Here is a 23146-nt window from a genome sequence, read left to right on the forward strand (position 1 = left end):
GGAGAGTCTTACACAAATGACAGGGGGAATTTCTTGAGCAAATCCAAAGCCATGTACCATGCCAGCATCTCACGTGTTTTTTTTTTTTTTTTTTTCTTTTTTTTTCCTTTTTCTGTATTTCATTGAGTATCCTGTGTGTCACGAGATGCGGTGGTTTTAAATAACGTACGTTACTCAAAGCATGCTCTTTGTGTCCACTGTCATGCGAATGGTGCATGAACTGAGTTTTCTGTACAACTGCAATGGAAAAAGCCATAAATGCATGCAAAAATAGACATTGGTTTTAAATTCTTGTAATAAAATCCAGCATGATTAAATGTATTATCTTTCAGACACATTAGTCTTTTGTCGAGTTTTCATTTTATGATTTCTTTGTTGTGTTTTTTGTTGTGTTGTTAATGTTTTCCATGCACATGAATCATAAGCCCGTCCTGAAGTGTTTTTTTTTTTTTTTTTTTTTTTTTTAAGTGGTGATTACCACTTTTAAGGGTCATAAAACAGTATGGAATTTTAAAATGGTGATTTTTTTTTTTCAAGGAAACTCAAGATCTAGGTTTGAGCAAGAGTCAAGCACCCTGTAAAGTCTACTCCAGCACGTCCCAAATATAAAATCATATTTTTAAATATATATTTAAAATTAATGTATTAATAGAATTAGACTACAAATTAAAATTTTATTGTGATAGACAAGTAATTCATTGAATTGATGTTACTACACTCTAAAAATGCGGAGTTGTTTCAACGCAATTTTGGGTCAAATACATTTTTATTACATTTTGGGTTTGTCTATATTTAAGCCAAATTTGGGTTAAAAACAACCCAGCATTATTTAGAGTGTAGAGTCTTTTGATTTTTAAAAATATAATTATGTAGATTGTTAATTTTTCAAAAATGCTCTGCTACACTCTAAAAAATGCTGGGTTGTTTTAACCCATCTTTGGGTCAAATATGGACAAACTCAGCCATTGGGTTAAATGTTTATATTACACTTTTAACCCAACATTTGGGTTTGTCCATATTTGACCCAAATTTGGGTTAAACCAACCCAGCATTTTTTAGAGTGTATAAAAAAAAATCAGCTGGAAATTGATGTAAGTAAAATGATTTTTGGCCAGATTATCCTTGTGATAACTGTGAGTATTATCAAGGTCATTGTCTCTCAATGTTTATTTTTATCTCTTATTTTCATTTTATCTTCATAAACTTATGCACTTTGGCAGAACAAATGATTTCAGATCTATTTGGTCTACAGAGAGATTGTAAGATAAGAGATCCACCTTCAGCTTCCCCTAGTGTAGTTTATCTGCGTTTATCACATATGTGCTGTCAATCCTTCTTTAAAACAAAGCAGAATATGAATCTCAAAAATATAACAGGAGCGAACAGCTGCGGTGCAGTCCGAGGATGAAAAGCTAAACTCTAATCATTGTGTTCTCAGGCGAAAGAGCGGCGTGGAGAGCCACATGTTGTGATAAGATGCAGCCATCTATAGTTGTTGAACTAATTGCGCGATAAAAAGGACGTGAGTGCTTTGAAGTCTAAAACGCAGTTGTCAGTTTCTTTGAAGGCTATAGTAATTGTCATGTTCACTGCCCCACAAATCAAACCGCCGACACGTGTTCCTCTCCGGGTCTGCTTCGTTTCCCCATCCTTGATCTGTCTCTTACAAATGAATGCTGCGGACAAAGTCCTGATCCATCACATCTGGAGTCCGTAAACCCGAGTTATCTCAGGAAGAACTTCACCTGTATGTCTGCATTAGCCATTACCTTGAGGCGACTGAAGTCTCATTAGACCCCAAACACTATCCAGTACGTATTTAACACCATATATTTAAACAAAATCCACATATTTTGTCATTTCCCGCCGCTGCTAGAGTTTTGGCTCTGAACTCGCAAGAAAACATGTTAGAAATGCCCACTTAATCCATTTATCAACTTTGTTTTGCAATATAGGCTCTTATCAGTGGCACTTTTGCCTCTTTGGCTTGATGCTCGAGTCCAAGCAGTCATGAAATGTGCTTACTTGCCCCGTAGCTTTGTGATAAGACATGGCTCCACATAATCCATCCGTACTGTTGGTTTCCCCACTTATTTGAATGGAGAAGTTGGGGCTCCTTTCTGTCGGTCAGAGATCCCCCCCTTGATGTTGGGGCTCTTGGTAAATGACTTCCTTGTTCCTGAGCAATCTCTTTGACTTCTGTGGAAAGCCAGGTGCCTTGCCTCTGGGCAGAGTTTAAATGCAGCAAGTCTTCACCCAAAATAAACCTGTATCCTGTAACGCTCTGTTCCTCTGGGCTCCTCGGTTAATCGCCCAAATCCTGGTTCGACAATGAAGACAATTGAATTAGCAGATGAACTATATCTGCATGTGTCACAGATTCATGATGGATTGGTGTGACTCTGTGTGTGTGTGTTATACATAAACTGTATATATAGGGGAGTAACAATAGTGTCACAATGCATCACAATACAAAAATGCATCAATATGTATCGTGGATATAGTGGCAATATGTGTTGCGGTAATTCACCCAAAATCCGTGTGAGAAGAAAATTCAAGCTTACAGAGTTTTAGTGTCAGTACTACATTAAACTACTTGATATAATGTTGAATATAATGTATAATAATGCAATGGGGGATATTTGTGGGTTCTAATAATGCCAAATGTCTTATGTTGTTACCAGTAAACAGTGGCTGTGATTATTTTAAATATATCTAGTCAGTGACAGAATGCAAGCATATTCGTATAAAATAATTCTGTATTTTCAGTTTCATCAATATTTTTATTCTGGTGTCACGTCCTGTGAATTTGCTTACAAGCACCAAGTCCAACCCTTTTCATTTACACCCATAATGTAAAAAAACAAATGTAATATTTTAATCAACAGTATATTTTTTGTTAACCTTTTACCACTTGTCTTGGAGTATCGCAATAATATCATATTTTGAGTTCAGTATCGTGATATGTATCGAATCGTGACATGAGGGTATCGTTACACCCCTACCCTACAGTATGTATAATTTTATACAAGTATATCATTTTATTTTAATGAATACAGTATGATACTCACTAATTTAAAATGTTTGTTTGATCTGTTAAAATCTCTAAATCGTCATTTTTTTCAGATGTAACTACATTTCTAAGTGAATCATAATCTGGTTATGCATTCATTCAAATGTACAGCATATTTGTGAACCCCTTTACACAGCAAAATCCCCAGTGTTAAATTAACACTGCGAAGTGTGAATTATATAAACTCTAAGCAGAGTGAACACTGAAGCAGTATCAAAGTTAATTAGATAATTAAGTGAATAATTGAGTGATGATTTAACATTATGATGTTAACAAGCAGAATCTCTGAAGGAGAAAACAGTAATTTTAAGTCACCATTATGGTGATCAGTGTTTGGTTTAGCTGGGCTCTTGACCCTTAAATCATTAACTTTAGATTTTGTTTGGCTGCTGTATGTGACTTATAACAGCCAGATGAACAAATAGAAAAGCTAAATTTAATAGCTAAACAGTTTGGCTGTTATAAGTCACATATTTAATGTTTGAGGTTTAAAAGTTCTGTATTTCATGAAGCTAAAAGTGTGTAGTGTAGCTAAATATCTCTATTTCAATTTGATTTGTTTAACATTTTGGTTAATAAATAATTCCTATACTTCCATTTATGCTGTAGTTTTGATGAATTCAGTAATGTTATAAAATGTGAAAAAATGTATCATGCTAAAGTTACTGGCATTATATTCTCATGACACTGATGATGGAATATTGACAATAGGTGTGTTTGTCTTGAAGTGGTGCTGCGTGGACCGTTCATGTAAAAGATATAGCACTTTGAAAATGAACATATACCAACATGATGATTTATAAGCAGCAGTGTATGTGCTTGGTAAGTATTATGATCATATCAAGATCTTGAAATGTCACAGTGTTTGTTGCCTTTATATTTGCATGCAGTCTGTGATAATAGTGTGACATCTGGAAAACTCTTGTGGTTATTGCCATGGCCAGTGATAAAACTTTATGTAAATTGTTCCCATAAACGAGATCAAATTCCTGTCATGTACAAATAAATTTATTGCACAAGCTTAAATGAATACATAACTTTATTTAAATAAATGCTTTGTCATAACAAAAAAAAAAAAAAGACAAAGGTTAAAAGAGTACATAAATTACAAGTTGAATAAATATTACACAGTGATATTCACTTTCTTAATAATTTGATTTTTTTTTTCATTTTATAGGTTTTTAATAAGAGTTCCAAATGCTGAACATTTTTTAGAGTCCTCCAGCCACTAATGGGTCTTTTTCACATGCCAGTTTAAGCCACATTTAGGTGGTCAATCATCAAGTCTTTTCTCATCCAAAAAAAAAAAAAAATTCAATAAAGAAAAAAAACTGTTATGCATTCAGAGAAAGAAAACCTGTCGTTTCTACTGTAGTGTAAGTTATGAACACTGCTGTCTACCCAAGTAGGAGATTCGGAATCTGATGAAAGCAGATAAAAAGCAACATGCTGCGTCCTGGCAATCGATAGTCTTTTACCTCTAATTACAAATCAGAACGGATCAAAATCACATTAATGACATTTCTTTCCCATTCTCACAATGACACCCCAGATGGATTCTAAGGTAAAACTCAATTTCAGCCACAGTGCATCGTCTTATAACATTCAGGGTTTTCATATAAACACTTTATTTTGTTTCCTTGTGACCAAAGCCGTTGCGTGCCTGCTTATCAGATTCCGAGACTGTCTATCTAAAAAAAATTCTACTATGAAGTGTGAAGCACTGCAAAAACGTATTTTTGTCTGGTTTTTCAGTAAAAACATCTAGACGTTTTTTTAAAACAAGATCAATTGACTTGAGAAGCAACAGTTTGGAATAAAATGTCTTGAATTATCACGTTCTTCCATCCATGGAACACGCAAGAAGATATTTGCAGCTGCGCTATGAACAAGTGAACGGTGAACACGGCTGTCAAGCAAGATTTTCAACTCCTTTTTTTTGCACAAAGCTCTCGTACAACTTTCTACGACTTGTGTGGTGCTTCGTTTGTTCATTTTGAAAGCTTGACAAAGTGAGCAGCTCGGACATTATGCTAAACTTCTCCTTTGGTGTTCACACGGAAGAAAGTGAGTCAAAATGGTTTGGAACACAAATTTTGGTTTTTGGCCATACTAGTTCCCAAAAAGTTTGAATGCGATTCAAGATATGATTTTGCTTTTCAAGTAAATTCAACTACTTGTAAAGTCGTTCAGATGATTTTACCAGGAAAACAAGACACAGATACTGATTAAGAAAAGGATTTTTGCAGTATGTGTTGTGTGTTGTGAAGTGAGATCACCGCTTAAGGCCCTCACCCGCTCTCCTTCTCCCCGGATATCACTGAGACGCAAAGTCTATTAAGAGTAGATGGAGAATAGACTGTGATTGGTTGTATTACTGGTAAACCCACTGAATGATGGCGTGGGTCTCAGGCTTGGGCTTGCGAAGCCCCTGTCAAAGGTACTCAGGCAGGGTATCTGTCCGAGGCCTGCTCCTGCTCCTATACCTGAACTGAGATTCACTTTGAGACGGCACGAAACGTGTGGCAAGGTAAGGAATTAAGTGCAAGCTGCTTTCTTTAAATGGGGGAGGGGGCTTTCGACATGGACCTGGATTACTCTGATTACTGATTTCGCCACCGGTGGTAAAGACACCTACCAGGCGAATTGTGCAATAACTGCGGCGACTACGCCTCCTCGCGACACCTACGAGAGTCTGGTTAACCCGCACGCCCTGAACTCGCTCTCTTTCTCTCACTCACCACCACCTCCCATCTTGTCATTCGCAATTCTTTATTTGACATGCAACCCGTGGTTATTTAAAATTACAGCCAGGCCCACACGGGATGGAATTCTACGCAACGTAATTTGATTGTGCTTTCAGCTACCAATAAGAACGCAGTTCTCTCAACTCCAAGACGTCTGAAATATGGAATATGCAGATAGCGCCTGGTTATGATGGGTGAGATCTGGATAGATCAGTGGCTATTTTTACAGCCCCCTCCCTGCAGTGAAACTATGATCATTCGGGCCCCGGAATAAGATCCGGACGACGGACCCATTGTGGCAGGGAATGGCTTCACTTACTCTTCAAGAGCTGACTGGTGAGTATCCCTGTTTGATGTATAGCTTGATTGAAAATACTCTCTTGTCAGCAATTACACACATTTGCAGTCTCTGTCAAATCAATCGTCAGCTTATTCGTAAGAGAAATAACAGTAAATGAGCTAGCGCTAGCTGGACTACGATCTCCCTATCTTAGCCTCGGTGCAGGGAGCGATTTCTGATAGCTGCTTGACATACAATGTAGCGTAACGGATTTCATATCTGATCTGATGCAATATTTGAACGCAGTTGAGGTCCTTCGTCAATATGAAAAGGTTGTTTCGTTCCCCTTGGCTGTTGTGTAACGTTCACGTCACCATTCAAATGTATTTGCATGTAGGAAGGCACTGAGACTCGCACACTGAACGTCACTGCGGTGAAACGCACCTTCTGTTTTTCCACCGTGCCTCGAGGTTCGATGAAATGCAGAAATACAAATTAAATGTGTCATCATGCTAACCAAAAGAGCTATTACCGATTTGTGAACAGTCAAAGTGGGCGGAGCTTAAAAAGTGGTCCGACCTGCATTCAAATGAGCGAGTTGTCACTGTGACAGGTCAGATGGAAATATGCAAATTGATAATGCTAAAACTCCTTTGCTGAGCACCAGATCGTTGTGGTTGTTTGTTAAGGACAACAAAACAAAAAAGAAAGAAAACATTCAATAATCTAGAGTTAAAGGTAATATACCAAGGTTGCACCTATTTTCAGTGAAACCACATGGTCGAGGAACATGGCTCATAAGTGGACTTTCATTACCTCCATGAAGTCAAAGGAAACAGCACATAACAAAAAAAATAATAAAATAAAACATTACAGACAGAAAGAAACTACCGCTCTGCACGGTGAACGTCCGTCAAAGTTCAAACGCAAGGGGTTACAGCATCTGTCTCGATTTTAACTCAGCCCAGATGCCACGATATCTGATGCCAAACTATTCCAGAGTGGCCCTTTCTTTTCTAGGCGTGGACACCGATTGATTCTCTGTGTGGACTTTATTTCTCGTTCGGGATCGCTCTGCTCTGCTGTAAAACTGCGTGGCAGCGTCTGTTTACATAGGCACGGTTGGCATGTTAGGTAAGCTACACAGTCTGGAGCCACTGAAACAGATTTGTCTAATGGGATCCTGGTTTTCACTACGTTCTGGGAGGGATATGCCACAAAGACAAACAAAAAAAAAAACATTTCTTTTTTTTTTTGAAAGCTATCGCCGTATTTCATTGCTCACGCAGGTGTGCACGCAAACGCACACTCGTACACACACAAGCAGGTTCCCCAATGAATAAGTGCTCTGACATGACAAAAAAAGCCAGATAGAGATGACCGTATCAGCAGATCTCTAACATGTGTTTTCCTTTTTTTTCTTTTCTTTTGGAAAACAAATGTTTTTTTTTTGTTTGTTTTTTTAATTCAAATAGTAAGAGTTCCTGCTATCTCCCTTGATACCTTGACAACAGAAGATGTAAAAGACCAAGATAGCCCTGTTAATATTCAACATGCCATATATTCTTTTTTTTGTAGTTTTTTGTTTTATGTTAACTTTAAACAAAACAGTATGGTGCTCAAACCCCAGCTTCTATAAAAATATATAATTGTGTGTATATATTTTTAACATTTTGTTGTTGTTGTTGTTGTTGTTGCCGGGACTCAGCTCTAGCAGGGGGCTCCTCTTATTGGCTGAGTCCGGTGAGATAGAGATGAGCGCTCAGTCAAAACGATTCCTGTGGGTTATCTCACTTTAACGTTTTCTTTTTAGTCTGATTGTTCATATTTGTAATAGCTGTTGTGTTTCTTTGTCGTTTTGCATCAAAATCTCAAAGTGACTGGCGGGTAGACTGGTGGGACAGGACAAGGAGGGTGGGCCCTAGGTCTGGTGATCAGGGTGGGTTGATTCTCACTCGTTGTTGTTACTGTTCTCCAAATCCTTGCACTGGATGTTACCGCCGCTGTAGTCAGTGCCGGGCAGCTGCACGCCATATTTGTCCACGCACCAGCAAATGCCTCGTTTCCGGCCGCGGGAGGGCTTGCACTGCAGGGTGGACAAGGGACAAAGGGTCATATAACTGCAAGCAGTCCAACACAATGAGAATGCCTCAACTAGAACCAGTGTGCGTTCACAAAATATTTGTGGTGTGATGTAATTAGAAAAAGACAGTCAATTCAAGTGTACAATTCAACATGACTGTGTTGATTATAATGGGAGTGAAACTACTCTTTTAACGCAACTATTAAACTCATTTTCTTCAGTAGACTTTAAAGAAAAAAAAACAAACATTATAGCTACAGCTGTAAAGATGTATGAACATGGGAGTTCTAGTAATGGTCTTTTTAAGCATTTAAAGGGTTAGTCATCAATCAGTCTGAACCCATAAGAGTGACTTTTGTTCATCTTCAAAACACAAATGAAGATCTTTCTGATCACATCTGAGGTTTTTCTGTCCCTCCATTGATAGCTACACAACTACAACACATTATCATCCTTTGGCGTCATATAGGTGACAGCATATGACATTTCGTCGAAATACTACGCACATGGCACCCTTTAGCATCAATATAACACGCACTGTAATGGGTAGGTTTGATGCTAAAGGATGTATGACGGATTATATTGACGCTAAAGGGTGCCATGTGCATAGTATTTGGACGAAATGTCATATGGCGTCACCTATATGACGCCAAAGGATGAGAAAAGGCTCGCAACTACCACTTAGACGCTTCAAAAAGTTTATAAAGAGATCGTAAAACTAATCCATTTGAATTGAGTTGCTTTTAAATTCAATCTGTTTATCGTAAAAAGCAGTCATGTCTCTTTAGAAAATTTGGACTAAACCGCTCATTTGATTTCCAAAGATTTTGGTTTGGAACGATGGGTGAGTAATTAATGACAGATTTTTTATTTTTTATTTTGGGTGAACTATCCCTTTAAGGGAGAACAGTAAAAGAGCTAAAATTCCGTTTGAATTTTTTGCAAATATTATGTATTATTTTAAAATATGCATGCATTCACTCTTAATAATATGCATTCAACGGCTGTTACCTGCTTGCGCTTGAAGAAGCCCTTCCTGTCACAGTTAGGCAGGTAGAGGGAAAGAGCCATGACGCGTGAGGTGTCTTTCATATTTTGAATGACTCCATCCAGCTTCCTTCTGCAGGGACCCTGCGTCAGACCAACACATTGTGAGTTACATCATCACCTCAGTGTTTACGGCTAGCTATCATTTTACTGCAGCTGCTGCGTCACACAACTTACAAATTCAGGCTCATGCTTGTCGATGGGAAGGGGGGAGTAATCCATGGTTCCCAGTGAGCGAAGCTTCTCCTGTTGTTTCTTCTTGTCCTTGCGCACGGCAGCATGCTTCTTGCTGTTGATTACATCTGGAATTTTAAGGGGAATTTTAGGACTCTGGTCTTCAGTCGTGTCTGGCTTCACTGTATCATCATGCTCTATTGATTCACGATCTAAGACAAAGAGAATCAAACAGTACGCGTTAACTAGGCTTTTACTGCAAGGAAATGTGAGTGCAAAACTCACAGCCATGATGCTAAAGTGGTTGCTAGGGCGTTGCTATTGTTTTTAGTATATTATTCTCTGTTATAGTCTTGTCTCTGGTCCTTTGGTGTAAATCTATAGGATTTTTTCACTCGCTTTATCATCCGCCCAGCTAAAAAATGCATTAGCGAACCTTAACAAGTCGCACAATTTGGTATCATTCAAATTATAGTACCAACATTGTTTGATTGGCCATTTCAGTCAGTTTGACAGTGACGAGCGCTGTAAGGCCACTGAGACATGCCAGCATAAAATTTTTACTTTTAAAACTTTGGTTATACTTTATTTTAAAGGGTTAGTTCACCCAAAAATGAAAATTCTGTCAGTATTTACTCACCCTCATGTTGTTCCAACCCCGTAAGACCTTCGTTCATCTTTGGAACACAAATTAAGATATTTAAGATATTAAGATCGCTCCTGCATACTAGTCCATAGGCTTCTTGAGGGACTGGCTCTTGCTGTCCTCGAAAAGTCATTAAAGACATCGTTAAAATAGTCCAAGTGACTACAGGGGCTCAATCTTAAGTTTATCAAACGACGAAAACACTTTTGTGCGCAAAAAAACAACAAAAATAACAATCTTTATTTCAACTATTCGTTTATTTCTCCCTCTGCGCGAGTCAGGTTACTAGTTTAATAGCGTAAGCTTCTGTTATTGTACGTCACACGCATCACACACACATGACCAGCGTCGGCCAATAGTGAGCCTACGTGTGACGTAGCTCTACGCAATCACACTACGTTAACTGACTTACAGGCTCATGGAGAAGGAAGTGAATAGTTAAAATAAAGTCGTTATTTTTGTTGTTTTTTTGCGCACAAAAGTGTTCTCGTCGTTTGATAAACTTAAGATTGAGCCCCTGTAGTCACTTGGACTATTTTAACGATGTCTTTAATGACTTTTCGGGGACAGCAAGAGCCAGTCCCTCACGAAGCCTATGGACTGTATGCAGGAGCGATCTTAATATCTTAAATATCTTAATTTGTGTTCCGAAGATGAACGAAGGTCTTACGGGGTTGGAACAACATGAGGGTGAGTAAATACTGACAGAATTTTCATTTTTGGGTGAACTAACCCTTTAAGTTTATGTAGTTGCATTGTACTTACTCAAATAAGAACTGCTTAATATTACTATAAAGGTGTGGTTAGGGTTTGGTTTTTTTGGTTAGTTACTTGTTGTAAATATGCATAATTTACAGTTATTACTATAATAAGGACACGTGGTAACGTCACCTTAAAATAAATTGTTACCAAAACTTGCGGACAAAGTGGTGTGTAATGGAGTCGGTGGTTAGACAACTGGTCGACTATTGTGATATGTTGTATTTTAGGTTGTTTGGGTTGCTTTTTTCTTACACATCCTGGTTGCTAATGAGTGACTAGAGTGTAAACATTAAAGCAACTGTTTCTTCACCAAATGTTTCCTATGCATTTGTTTACAAAGGGAGGGAGCAGCATCAACAGATGATGACCATCCCCCCCAACCTATCACGCCCTATACAACTTGAAACAAAATCCTCAAAATTCTAATGCTATTTGATGGGATTTTCTAAAATGCAGTTAGGTGTACTGCCTAAACATTGAATGCGCTTCTGTTTTTACAGCTGAATAATTCCTTTGATTACATTTCCAGCGCATGTGCAAACAGAAACGACTTTTCAAGGGACCCTTAACAGCTCACTTGAAGAACTTTGAAGTCACAATAACCATAACACCATGACAACCACAACCTTCTTCTTTAAGAATCTAAGGCTGTGTCCAACATGTGTCCAGGGGAAATGTGGAGAAATTGCAGAACAAGTCATTCAAGCAGCATGTATAGTTTGATAGTAAAACTCCACAGGATACATGCGTCTACTTATAAATTGTCTTTCCACTGAAGTCAAATACTTTGGATGCAGAGCGAAGCCAAACATAGTACATCCAGAGGAGATTAACAGATCATTAACACTAAGCATACAATATCAGGAGATAAAATTACATTGGCATTTAGTCATCCAAACCAGTAAAATCATCTAAAAATTGAACATTTATCATATTTGCCAAATTCAATTCAAATGAATTTGTATAGTCCTTTTTACAATACATGTTGTTTCAAAGCAGCTTTACAAAAAGTGCATTTTTGAGAATAGCAGAGGGCCTAACACCGATCCTTGAGGTACTCCGTTCTACTGACGTTATCCCCATTTCAACAAACAAAATGCCAAATTCCAATACCAAATTTCATTTTTGATTGGAGTTATTATAGGAAGTGTATTTGTTTATGGTAGTGGTTTAATTATATCATTTACTGAATATTATATTGTTTCCTTTCAGACATGAAGCGATTATTAAATCATATAGATAGATATTCGAAGTGTTTTTTCTGATATTGCATCTTATTGTGGCTTCATTCGAGAATCAATTCGAATGGACGTACGGATTGGGTCATGAAACATCAAGGCCGTTGGGGGTGCCAAGTATTTTTTTTGAGCATACAGCCAAGAGTGCATTATCAGACAGCTGAGGCAGCCAGGAGAAATGACTGAGATAACTGCCCTCCGAGCTCCAGTGCTTCACATTGCTGCGGACTGGGGCAGGGTGTTCTGGAGCGGGCCGGTGGTGAAAGAGTCTGTCTGACCTGGAGACGCATGGGGCGGGTGCCTGGTCATTACAGGAATTGGTTTCCTGGCTTCTGAAGTTACAATCAGAGCATGGTGCTGTCTCTTTGAAATCAATCCTGCAACCCATGACTTGGCAGACTGAAATTTCTATACAGATTTCCCCGCAGGTTTGGGCTCCCGAAGCCACCGAATTTGAGATCACCTCATGGAAATGTCATAGGGAAGTTTGCCTAGAGGGAGATTTACATGGCTTAGAAATGTAGACTTAAAAGGGAGGGTGCAGGATGACTGGGTTGGCAAAAACAATTCCTTAACGGTTGTTTTCGTGACTTTACTCTTTGCGCACGGTCCAAAAGCATCGTGTTTAAGAAATCAGCAATGACTAGAGTTTGTAAACCACTAAATTCGTCTTTTCAGTCGCAGGCTTTTCGGAGTGAGGACCAAAATCACTTTTTCCATGCTCGTGGTCCCCAGCTTGTAAAGGTTTAGCGGGTCTGTGTTTAACATCTGACACACAGCCAAGATCCTGGAGCCAGGCCAAACCAGACGTATCACGTGTAGCCCGTCTATTCAAATGAGCTTTGGAAAGAATGCTCAAGAGGTATTGGTGTCTCTCCTCTTGGTCTTGCAAAACTTTTCATTAAGATAAAGGGACCCGAGCCTGGCCAAAAGAGATGCATCTGATAGGGCTCCGTTTAATAATTTACATGTCCGCTGGGCAATTATACTTCATGAATATCCACAGTTTCTTACAGCTTGGGGGCTAATGATGAAAGCAGATCCCCGTTTGAGTTGCGTCGTCACCTAGTCTGATTTCTTTTTCAGAACGTGCAGCCAAACAAGCCGACAAATGCAAATACAAGGTGCTTCTGAAATCCTTGGGGGCCTCAAACCATGTCCTTCAGTCTCTTATTAGCATGCACGGTTAGAATTAGGTCTTGCTATTGTTAAATATTCAGACGAGCTCTCCTTTGAAAGTCGTTCTTGAAGCAGGCCATTCTGCTGGGCTTGTCTTTGTCTTGCATTCATTGTCACAGACCAACCATGGCATCCCTGGCAAGACTCCACTGCTAAATATTTAAAGCCTGGACCGTGTCCACAACATGCTTGGGCCGCTGTAGCAGATAAGCATCCTATATTACCAGAAAGAAATGCAACTACTGCCAGTTCAAGTCAGGGTAATTGCAAAGTAACATTAAAAGCTACACTTTGGGATAAAAGTTTCCATGTTGCAATATGCTATCAGTTACAACCAAGAAAGTCGTCGTATAACTTACAATTCAAACGAGTCCCCTGTAATTCAGGAGTCAGGACAATGCAAAGTGATGACACCTTAAGGCTGAAAGCACATGTGCGCACCTCTTCGTCGCCTGACCGTGTCTCATGTCATCAACACTCCGAAACATGAACTCAAGAGGTGCTCTTCAGGACATCAGTGGATCACTCGAAGTCGCTGATTTCAATTAGCTCGGACAATGGCAAGAGAGCGATACTGTCTATAAGCTCAAGGCATCTTTCCGTCAAGAGTATCAATCTTTCCCCTTCTAAACTATCTTTTATTTATCAACTTGTTTATTCTTAAGATTCGATATAATCATTTAAAGGGGACATGCAATTGTTCACGTGCTGCCGCTTAAAGTGGAAAAACACCTTCGGATTTTCTACAGGTAAAATGGGCGATTTTTAACTGACACTGAAAAGCCAAAAATGATAAAGAGCCCATGAGAAGGATTCATTTTAGGATGTATTGAAGGTTTTAAACTGTAGAAAGTACGACTGGGTGTTATGATGGTAGAACTGCGTCAGCCAGAGTTTATACCATTTAAACTCTGGTAGATATATTTGCATAACTATCAGTGGACAGGACTGCTTTACATTGTTTACACATGAGAGCGACAAAGAAACAAGTAGTAATGTGAAAATGCGAATGAGAATAAAATAAATGCTTTTTACAAACATTTACTTGAACTCTCGAGTGCCTCGGCTTCATTTGCGGTTCATAATTTAGCGTCATAATTACTGGTTGCGTTTGTTTAGTAAGTAATAGTACACATGGAGTGTTATATGACGTATACTAGTACACATAATAGCAATTAGAGTGTTAGCGTGAGCTTTATCAAACCATTTTCAAATAAATCGGCTATTCTGAGCAAGCAAAATTTTGGGTCCAAGCTTCAGATCACCTTTCCCATGATCCTCAACAACCAAATGTAACAACTGTAACAGATGCTGTATCTTATCTGTCCTCTCAAGAATCCTGCAGGGCACAAAATTTGAGGCAGCACTTTGGAACCACATCTGAACCTGTGCTTGCAGGCAAGAAATTAGGCACCTTTTGTTCTCCTTCCCTAAAGAAACGTGACACTGCGGCTCCCCCTCCACCACCCCGAAGCACATGACAGGACGTTTCAACAGGTCGGCGTCTTCTGCTGAGCCACATGGTTACAGCCCCGCTGTCTGCTTACATTCTGTATGTTTAATTTTGTAAATGCGAGCCGTAAACCCATAGATTAAATAGATTGTTTTTGGTTTGGTCAGCCTAACATGTGTTCTTATTTAAGCAGGGCCCAGCGTGAGGATGTCGCAGCCTGGGAATCACGTTTCTGACAGAGACGAGACTACTGTGCAAGCTGATTTTCTTCACAGCTGTTACTCACTAGCTTTCCAGGTGCCAATGACAAATACATGCTGGGCAGATTGCTGTTAAACTTTACTGGAAGAAGTCATTCAAGCATGCTAAATAGGTTCCCTGCTTGCATACCTCTGCAAACGATGACAGGACACTTGATATATGGTTAAAAGTAACCAATGTGCAGATTATGCAAAGTTAGGCATCACTTCCAAAAAGTGCAAGAGATCTATTTAGATCCTTTTCAGTGAAGCCATCCATATATCTGTCAATGTCAGTCTGATGTTGCAAGCAAGTATACGTTTCTGTGTGAAGTTTGGCCTGTGGCATAAAATATAAAAATTTGATGACAGACAGGCAATAGAAGAACGACTGCGTTCCATTCCCTTGTAATCGTTGTTTAGTTATGGCAAGGTCTCTGGTGGGTAAATAAAACGCATAAATCAGAGATACAGAAGTAACCGAATACAACAGCCAACTTCTTTTGGCCCGATTCTTTGACGTTTTTTTTTTTATTCGCACGCTCTTAGATTCAGACCGTGGTGTGCAATCGTTGCTAAAACAGACTTAACGGAAAAGTAGCCTGTAGACATATCTGTTGGCAACAGCATCCAAGATCCACATGGCATGTCCAAACAGAAAGTCTCCCATGTGATCATTGACACATCTGCAGAATTTGCCAATCCGTCAATGGCAAGGCATAACCTTTTGTACTTGGCTCAAAACATTCAATCTGTAAATCGTGAGTGCCAGCATTCAAGGCCATGAAGGTATGAGACTATTCACATGTTATGTTCCTTGAGTGAGAAATGATTCCTGTATTTCAATTTTATGTTTGCATAACTGTGAAACTGAGGGGGAATAAAAATGGATCAGGAAGGCACGAGCCAAAAAGCTCTGAATCCTAATGCGGGCAAGGACGCTTGACCACCCCCACCACCACCACCACCACCCCTCCCCCACCCCACCTCTCTCTCTCTCTCTCTGTCTGTCCTGCCCAGCTAGTAAAACCAGGCTGAAACCGAATACCACGGGAGGCTAGAAGCGTTCCTCTAAATTCATCCCCATGCTTGACGAACAGCTCTTGATAGATCGGCTCCACACACATTTTGCTGAATCACAAGGGCTCGACTGTGTGCCCACTGCAATCACAGAAGGGGTAAACCAGCAACCACACTCATCAGAGGACTTCAGATAGAGACAAACGGGTTTCTGATGTGCACCTGTGTGCGAGGGGGTTGTTTTTGTGTACAAACACCCACGGCTGAATTAAACCTCATCTGTTTTATGATATATGTGCTGTCTTGTTGTCTGAAATATATAGAAGTGAAACCACATAGACCATTTTTGTTCATGTAGCTCAACTGGTAGAGTTTTGCACCAACAACGCCAAGGTTGGGGGTTCGATTCCAGACAAAAGCAGGACTTGAACGCACCGAATAAAACCATTTGCCAAATACATAAATTTAAATAAATATGCATGCTGTGCACGGTTATTCTTCATTAACATACGATTTTTGCAGATATGAGGGCTTGTAGACACACTACAGCTACTCTCCTTTCATGGATTTAATATTTGAACGGTAAACCATCCCTCAACACCACCCACAGACTTTAGACCTAAATTCAGAGCAACCTAGAATCTCAATCAAGAATATCATGAGACGTGGGTACACCGTATACAATGATGAGAGGTGTGATCATAACAATGGAGGAGTCACTAATTCAATAGAGCACCATTGCCAAATCAAACACTATGCACAAAGCAAGACTGTATGGAGTTATGCATCTTTCTTGAGGCTCTTTGCACAGTTCTGAGCAGCATACTGAATTATGCAGTTCTGTGAGTCTGATGCTGCTTTGCTTCTGTGCCAATGCAGCATCAGAGCTGCCTTGAACTTTGTCAAGATAAAATATATATTAGTTTATCTTTTTCGGATTTGTTACAGTTTATGATTTGACAATATTTCTTTAAAAAAGTACTGTGGTATTGCCATTATTTGAGACCCCAACCATGGCATTTATTTGGAAGTATGTCCAAAACAATACATGATGATACTATGGTAGATGCCAACAAGCATGGTAGTAGGCTACATGACCAAAACATGGTACTTTTAGTTGTAGGCTTGTGTTTGTTGATATTGGCTTTGAATAAAATAATCTACACTAATACTTATAATGTGCAGCACTCAAATGTGGAAGTACCAGATTATAATACAATGGTAACAGAATGGTGGCATATTTACATTATACGTGCAAAAATACCATGGTACATTTCCATAAAACGCGGTAGGCTACAACCGCGGTAGTACTATTTTTGTAAATGCATTTGCAGCGTAAAGATTGCATTGGAAATCGTTTGTTAATGATTGGCTTTGTATGAAACACAAACAGGTTTCGCTAATCCTAACAATATGCAGTGCTGGAATATGATGGAAAATAGCGGTGAGCAGCACAGACCGGCCACAACACAGAAAAGCTCATGCAGAAACATGCGCACGCAATAAAACTGGATCAGCGCAAGCCACAAAGTTCCCACCAGACACACGATCTCAACGCAACAATGCCTTCGTGCAACAAAGGCGCACTGCTTTCCAGTTAACTTACCAATAGGTGGGTGCGGTGGTTTGTATCCCTTCTCGTTCGTGCACACTCCCCTGCCGTGTAGCAGGGCGTGAAGCGGCTTCTCCTCGCCGTTGCGCGGCAGGCAGCGCAACCCGTGCGTGCATGTACCGGTGTATACCCCGCATGCCTGCCCCTCCGCCAGAGCGCAAGTCAAGCAGCAGCCGCAGCCGGGCTCCTTCACCAGCTGACAGCCCACCGGGACCGGAGGACACATGGAGAGCGCCTTCTGATCGCACGGCTCGCACGGCACATAAGAGCCTCCGCTGATGGACAACGCCGTCAGAAATGTACCCAGCACAAGAAGAGCCATAATTCGTGTCAAAATGAATGAGGTCCGATGGCGCAAAAAAAAAAAAGAAAGGAAAAAAAAAAAGAAAAAAAAAACACAACTAGATATGAGAACGCATGAACGTTTGGCTCAGATTCGACTCAAAGGAAAAGTCCGCATGTAAAGTGAAAGCACTGGTTGTGGTGTTTTAAAAACGATTAAATTATAAACAGTCTCTTCAAAATCTTGTGATAAAGAACAATCCGGTGGATTTTCATATAAATACACATAAAATAAATGAATCACATAGGTATTCTCCAATAGTCCAGTTTGTGCGCAATTGGTTGCGCACTGAAATTCTGGACTTTCCGATTCCAAAACACTTTCCCCTCTGGAAGTTTTCTGAGCAGACTGATCAACTTCACAGCAGTGCTTGCCTTTTTAAAAACAGCCAAACCCAAACCCCTAACTATGAATAAGCCAAACAGCGGAGAAGGGAGGCGCACTTGCCAGATCGTGGCGCAGCGCCAGCGCCTTTTCCCCCCCTCGGCAATAGGATCAGTCTTTTACGCAGTGATGCCAAGAGCGCAGAGCAAAACACAAATCCATGCAAAATCGTAGATATGATCCTCGGAGATCGTCCGTGCACTTTGTGGCTGATAACGTCAGATTCGTGCGCGAAGCTCAGCGGCTTTCCAACAGATTCAAGACAAAACGCGACAAAAGGCAACATGGATGTGACATGATAAAGACGCTTCCTCGCATACACATGCGTTATGCAGAACACACACACACACAAGAGCACGATTAGAAGCGCTCTAGCTGCTGCAGGCACCACCCGTATATTAGTGAGCGCACAGAACATGTACGAGTAGGGGAGAACGGGGAGTGTTTTGTTTCAACGTCTGTAACTCTGTATTGTTTTGCTGTATGCGTCTCAAACTGTTTTATAGCATTCCCATGTTTGGCTTCGACAAATTCAAGTCGTTTTGAAATCTATTGCTCAAACCGTTAAATGAGTGTGAAGTACAAAGTGTGCTGTTTACACAAGTTGCACTACATTAATCAAATAGCCTGTACTTTTATAACGACTATGCCATTTTTCAATCACCAAACAGTGAACATATATGTTTGCATTCTAAACAAGGCTAACAAGTGTCAGTCGCACACTTGAATGTGTCACAACTTTCCAAAGATAGAGAGATTGTTTGAATGCTATATCAAATTTGACAAGAGAAGCTGCTAATTCAGATAATATGTCATGTAATCTTCATCACAAATGGAATCAAAAGCCAGATGTGAATGTATACCGACTCTTCTCATTAGAGTGGCAATCATCAATAGTGATCCCATGTTTCTAAATGGTTAAACTAACAGGGTTACAGTTCAGCTTGGTCACTTATAAGCAACATTCACATGTGCAGGAATAGCTACTGACTGCAACCATGAAGACAAATCACTGCAGTGCAAAATTAAAACCAGCTGAGGTGTGTGGTAAATACTGTGGTAAATGCTTAGAGTCTCTTTTCTCTCATGCAGAGAGGTCATGCCAAGTCTCGTTTGAGCTTTAATTACAGTGGTCTTGGTGGTAGTTGAAGAATAGGCAATCTACACCCACCTGTTCCAAACTTTGAACAACTGAAACCACACTTTGAAAAAGATGAGATTTAACAGACACGATTGTTCACTCGTGTCCCTATTGTCTCTCTGTTGTTTACATGTCCCTGGTTTGCCTTATAGAGCGCTCCGAAATGGCATTTGCACATGTCCCATATGTAAAGTTCATCAGTGTGGCAAAATGAGTTGCTCTGTTTTGCTTAAAAATGGCTTTGTCAGATGTGTGATACCAAGTTTAAAGGACTGCATGTGATATTTTATTTTGTTTTTCATACATGCATTGTGTCTCTTCTTGTTTTGCCCAGCTGTACAAGACTGAGTGTCGGTGTGGGCCTCGCTGTTGGATTCACTTCACCTCTGAGATTTTGACCACTAGAAGGAGCTGTTAGCAATGGTAAGAGAGGCTCACCGTGGAATGAACGCTGGCCCGCAGACGCTGATGTTTCATTAGAGATTTACACGGTGCTGCTGTTACACATATCACACTCTGGAGTCGAAGAGACAAACATCAGCCGTCAAGAATGCGTATGCTGTTTTGATAGGCTACGTGACGTTTAATGCACCGTTGTCTCTGTATGCATGTTTAGAAAACATCATCTGTATAGGCCTGTAGGCTATTGTTTTGATAATCATTTCAAATAAGTCTGAATTGTTTGACTGATGTCATCTTTACTCTAATGGGTCCACAGTGCACGTCTTCCTGGCATTGGTTGCTCATGGTGTCCGCAAAGATGTTTTGCTGTTCATTGAATTATGCCTGTTTTTATTTTAGTTCCTGTTTGGTCAACCATTCTGGACCTGAACCGGGACTGTTTTCCAGTCGTATAAGATATCAGATTGCCCCGGTTCACTCACAGTGTATTTATCCCTGCCTGGATATAAAACAAACTTAATGGATGCAGAGTGCACAAGTTACTGGAAACAAGCTGGAACTGTTATACGCTCACTAATGAGGAGATAAACTGTTGCAAATTACTGGTGTGAACGCTACTACCGTCACACTCACAGCAGTATCACGTGGATGTGGTTTATGGTTGATGATATTGAGTCATTTATTTTATCTAAAAAAGAAGTCATGTTTTTATTTGAAAAGATATTCAAATTGTATACATATGAAAACGTATTTATTTTATAAAATATTGTGCATATGTTTTAATGTAAAGTATTGTCTCAAAAATAAGTCATATTTTTTTTTACAAAAACATAAAAAATATTTTTATAAACTTTTTTTTACATATTTTTGTATAATTTTATTATAATGTATAATGTTTTTTATTTTATAATTTTTTATAAACTATTTTTTATTTTATAAAAATGCTGCATATCTTGTTTTAATTTAGGCTATGGGATACAATATTACAAAAAAAATCTGTATTTTTTTTTTTACAATATATTAAAAACATTATTTTATGAATTGTAAATTTATTTTTATATTGTATAAAGATAATATTTATACAAAGTTATTAAATGTAGGTCTAATCCAATAAAAATATTGTCGTTTTTCTTTTATCACAATGACAAAGTGACTGATATCACTGTATTTCACATTTTGTTCGGAGACTTTTAACATGAAAAACTGATCATTTATTCAGTAAAAATCATTAAGAATTATTTCATAAATCAATATGCTTAAAATAATATATCCATACCTTCTCAGAAATGTTATCATAATTGGTCATCTATTTTAAAGTTTTTTTTTCATCCTCAATATAACTTTCCATCCTGTTGGTCTTTTATGCTTTTAAATAACAACAGTCACTTCCCTCATGACGTCATCCTACAGGAAGTGACTTCATTTCGGAGGGAAAGCAAACGCACAAGACTCTGTGAGTATATCTTTTCTCAATTTTAATCACGTTTTAATTGTGTTGTCTGGGTGTTTGAATATTTAGGATGTTTGAAAATGTTTCTTCAGCTTGGAAATGTAGTCGCCCACATGGTGAAAAATCGATGGAAAAATGTTGTCAGTGGAAGAAAGGTGTCTATGTACAAATATTATGAGTAGGATGTGGTCTGTGAACATCAGTGTAGGAATTTTCTCGCACTCCATCATGTCTGCGTCACAATGAAAAACGCCTTAATTGGTAAATTAATGTCTCTAGTGGTGTAATGCTTCCATCTGTCTTTTATTCAGTCAGCCTTGTGGGCGTCGTACTGTTTACACAAACTAATGATTTCAAGCGTTAACATGTATGTTAATATGTAGCTGTGCGACTGTACAATGCTGTTTTGTGTGTGTGGTGAGCTGCTCTGGTCTTATTTTAGAAAGTATTATTTTTAATAGTGTTTAACTTATTCATATTTTGAAATAGCTTTTATTTTTTTTATACTTGTTTTGTTTTTTTTAAGTAATTTTGTGCTTTTGTCATCTTTATTTATTAGTTTTATAATAGCTTCCCCAAGCTAATAACACTTGCTGGCTTGGATAAAAACGAATGACATTGTCAGTTGTCACTCAGAAGGCTTGAGCATTGCCACAGTTAAACCAGCTTACTAAATGTTCATTATGAGTTTACATCAACAATGTACCTTTCCCCGTCTGACTGAAAGTAACATTTTATGAAGATTTTATCTCATCAACATGTTATCTGTAGTTGATGTAATAATATCACATAAACCTCATTGGTATCTACTCGTATATTATCTTGTTTCAAATTAGCAAAGCCAGACAGGGCTAGGTCAAAGTTCTTTTAGGCAAGTCATGTCACTTATGCGCCATCTTGGCAGCACCTCTGTGCATATATTTCGGACTTACAAGACCAGGCTCCTATCTAAATGTATGGGTAGAGAGTCAGGGCTGCACTTACAATGGTCACTGGGACATAAAAACTGTATAAGAACAGCAATAAAATATGATCAAAATCGCTGAAAAAGTTTGATGGCTTTTCCCCAAATTAAGGTTTAAAAGGTCTTTTTCCCCACAGTTTATACCTTTAATACACATACGCAAGGGTTCTCGTCTCCACTGTCGCAAACCTCAACTGTGTGCATGCGTCAGTGGAACCAGACGATAGGCTTACATGTTTCCCGGCTTGACTGTTAAAAGCAGACGATTGGCTTTCCAACGGGAGGGGCGGGGCATGTGCATACAACCGCCATCTTTGGGGTTATGGGTGTCGAGGATTGAGGAAGTGGCATGTCTCTATATAAATTGTCTCTGGCTATGTGCATGTTGCTATTGCGTGTTGACAATGATAGTGTAATGACATTATAACTGTCAGGTAAGTGATAAGGTAAGTTAATGTTAAGATAAGAGTTGCTCAGTTCTTGGAGCCGTAGTAGTTATCCAGGGTTGAGGAAGGTTCTTACAAATGTAATTAGCTTCCATATCACTTGTCTGTTTAAAATCGACATAATATGGAATTCATACTGTTCAATCTTAATGATCTTTTCCACGACCCTGACTTTTTTTGTACAATGAGCGCCCAAGATATTAGGTTACTTTCAAGTTGTGTTTGCAAGTATCACAGCTGTAAACAACCTATCACTACCAGCAGGTAGCTGTAATATTTTCATGGCAGATCATTTAAATGCCAGATGTACCTAATGGGCTTTATGCACAGCTGCACTACTTCCTGAACTTAAGCCAGCTCCTTGTTTCCTGTCTGTCATTATTGGCCAAATTGATTAATTCAGGTGTGCCTGACCTCAGTAGTCATGGCAACAATAACCAAACACACCTGAATTTATCAATTT

At 39.1% G+C, this 23146-nt stretch overlaps 1 protein-coding gene and 1 long non-coding RNA gene across 3 annotated transcripts in view; one reads left to right on the forward strand and one right to left on the reverse strand.

The window, feature by feature from the left end:
- Positions 1-7663: 7663 nt before the first annotated feature.
- Positions 7664-18237, reverse strand: igfbp5b (insulin-like growth factor binding protein 5b). 2 transcript variants are annotated; one of them, XM_039683254.2, is made up of 4 exons: positions 17548-18237; positions 9408-9616; positions 9195-9314; positions 7664-8186 (listed from the first exon to the last, which is right to left on the reverse strand). In XM_039683254.2, exons 1-4 carry the CDS (start codon positions 17873-17875, stop codon positions 8052-8054), a joined length of 792 nt encoding a protein of 263 aa, XP_039539188.1. In that variant the 5' UTR covers positions 17876-18237; the 3' UTR covers positions 7664-8051. The 2 variants fall into 2 exon arrangements, with proteins under 2 accessions (XP_039539188.1, XP_039539189.1); XM_039683255.2 differs by having other exon boundaries at positions 9408-9532; positions 17548-18008.
- A 2984-nt stretch (positions 18238-21221) lies between these two features.
- The window catches only part of LOC148978390 (uncharacterized), a 92047-nt gene continuing 90122 nt past the window's right edge, over positions 21222-23146 (forward strand). Inside the window, exon 1 of the long non-coding RNA XR_016169413.1 lies at positions 21222-21276. This is a non-coding gene — a long non-coding RNA (uncharacterized LOC148978390). The remainder of the gene's footprint in view (positions 21277-23146) is intronic.

The sequence above is a fragment of the Pimephales promelas genome, chromosome 7 (assembly GCF_988280905.1).
Source record: "Pimephales promelas chromosome 7, fPimPro1.hap1.1, whole genome shotgun sequence".
Lineage (NCBI taxonomy): Eukaryota > Metazoa > Chordata > Actinopteri > Cypriniformes > Leuciscidae > Pimephales > Pimephales promelas.

Coding starts and splice junctions, on each gene's coding strand:
- igfbp5b (XM_039683254.2), bottom strand. CDS start 17,875: ATGGCTCTTCTTGTGCTGGGTACATTTCTGACGGCGTTGTCCATCAGC. Junction 9,617..17,547: donor ACCACCGCACCCACCTATTG/GTAAGTTAACTG, acceptor TCTTTGTCTTAG/ATCGTGAATCAATAGAGCAT. Junction 9,315..9,407: donor ACAAGCATGAGCCTGAATTT/GTAAGTTGTGTG, acceptor GGTCTGACGCAG/GGTCCCTGCAGAAGGAAGCT.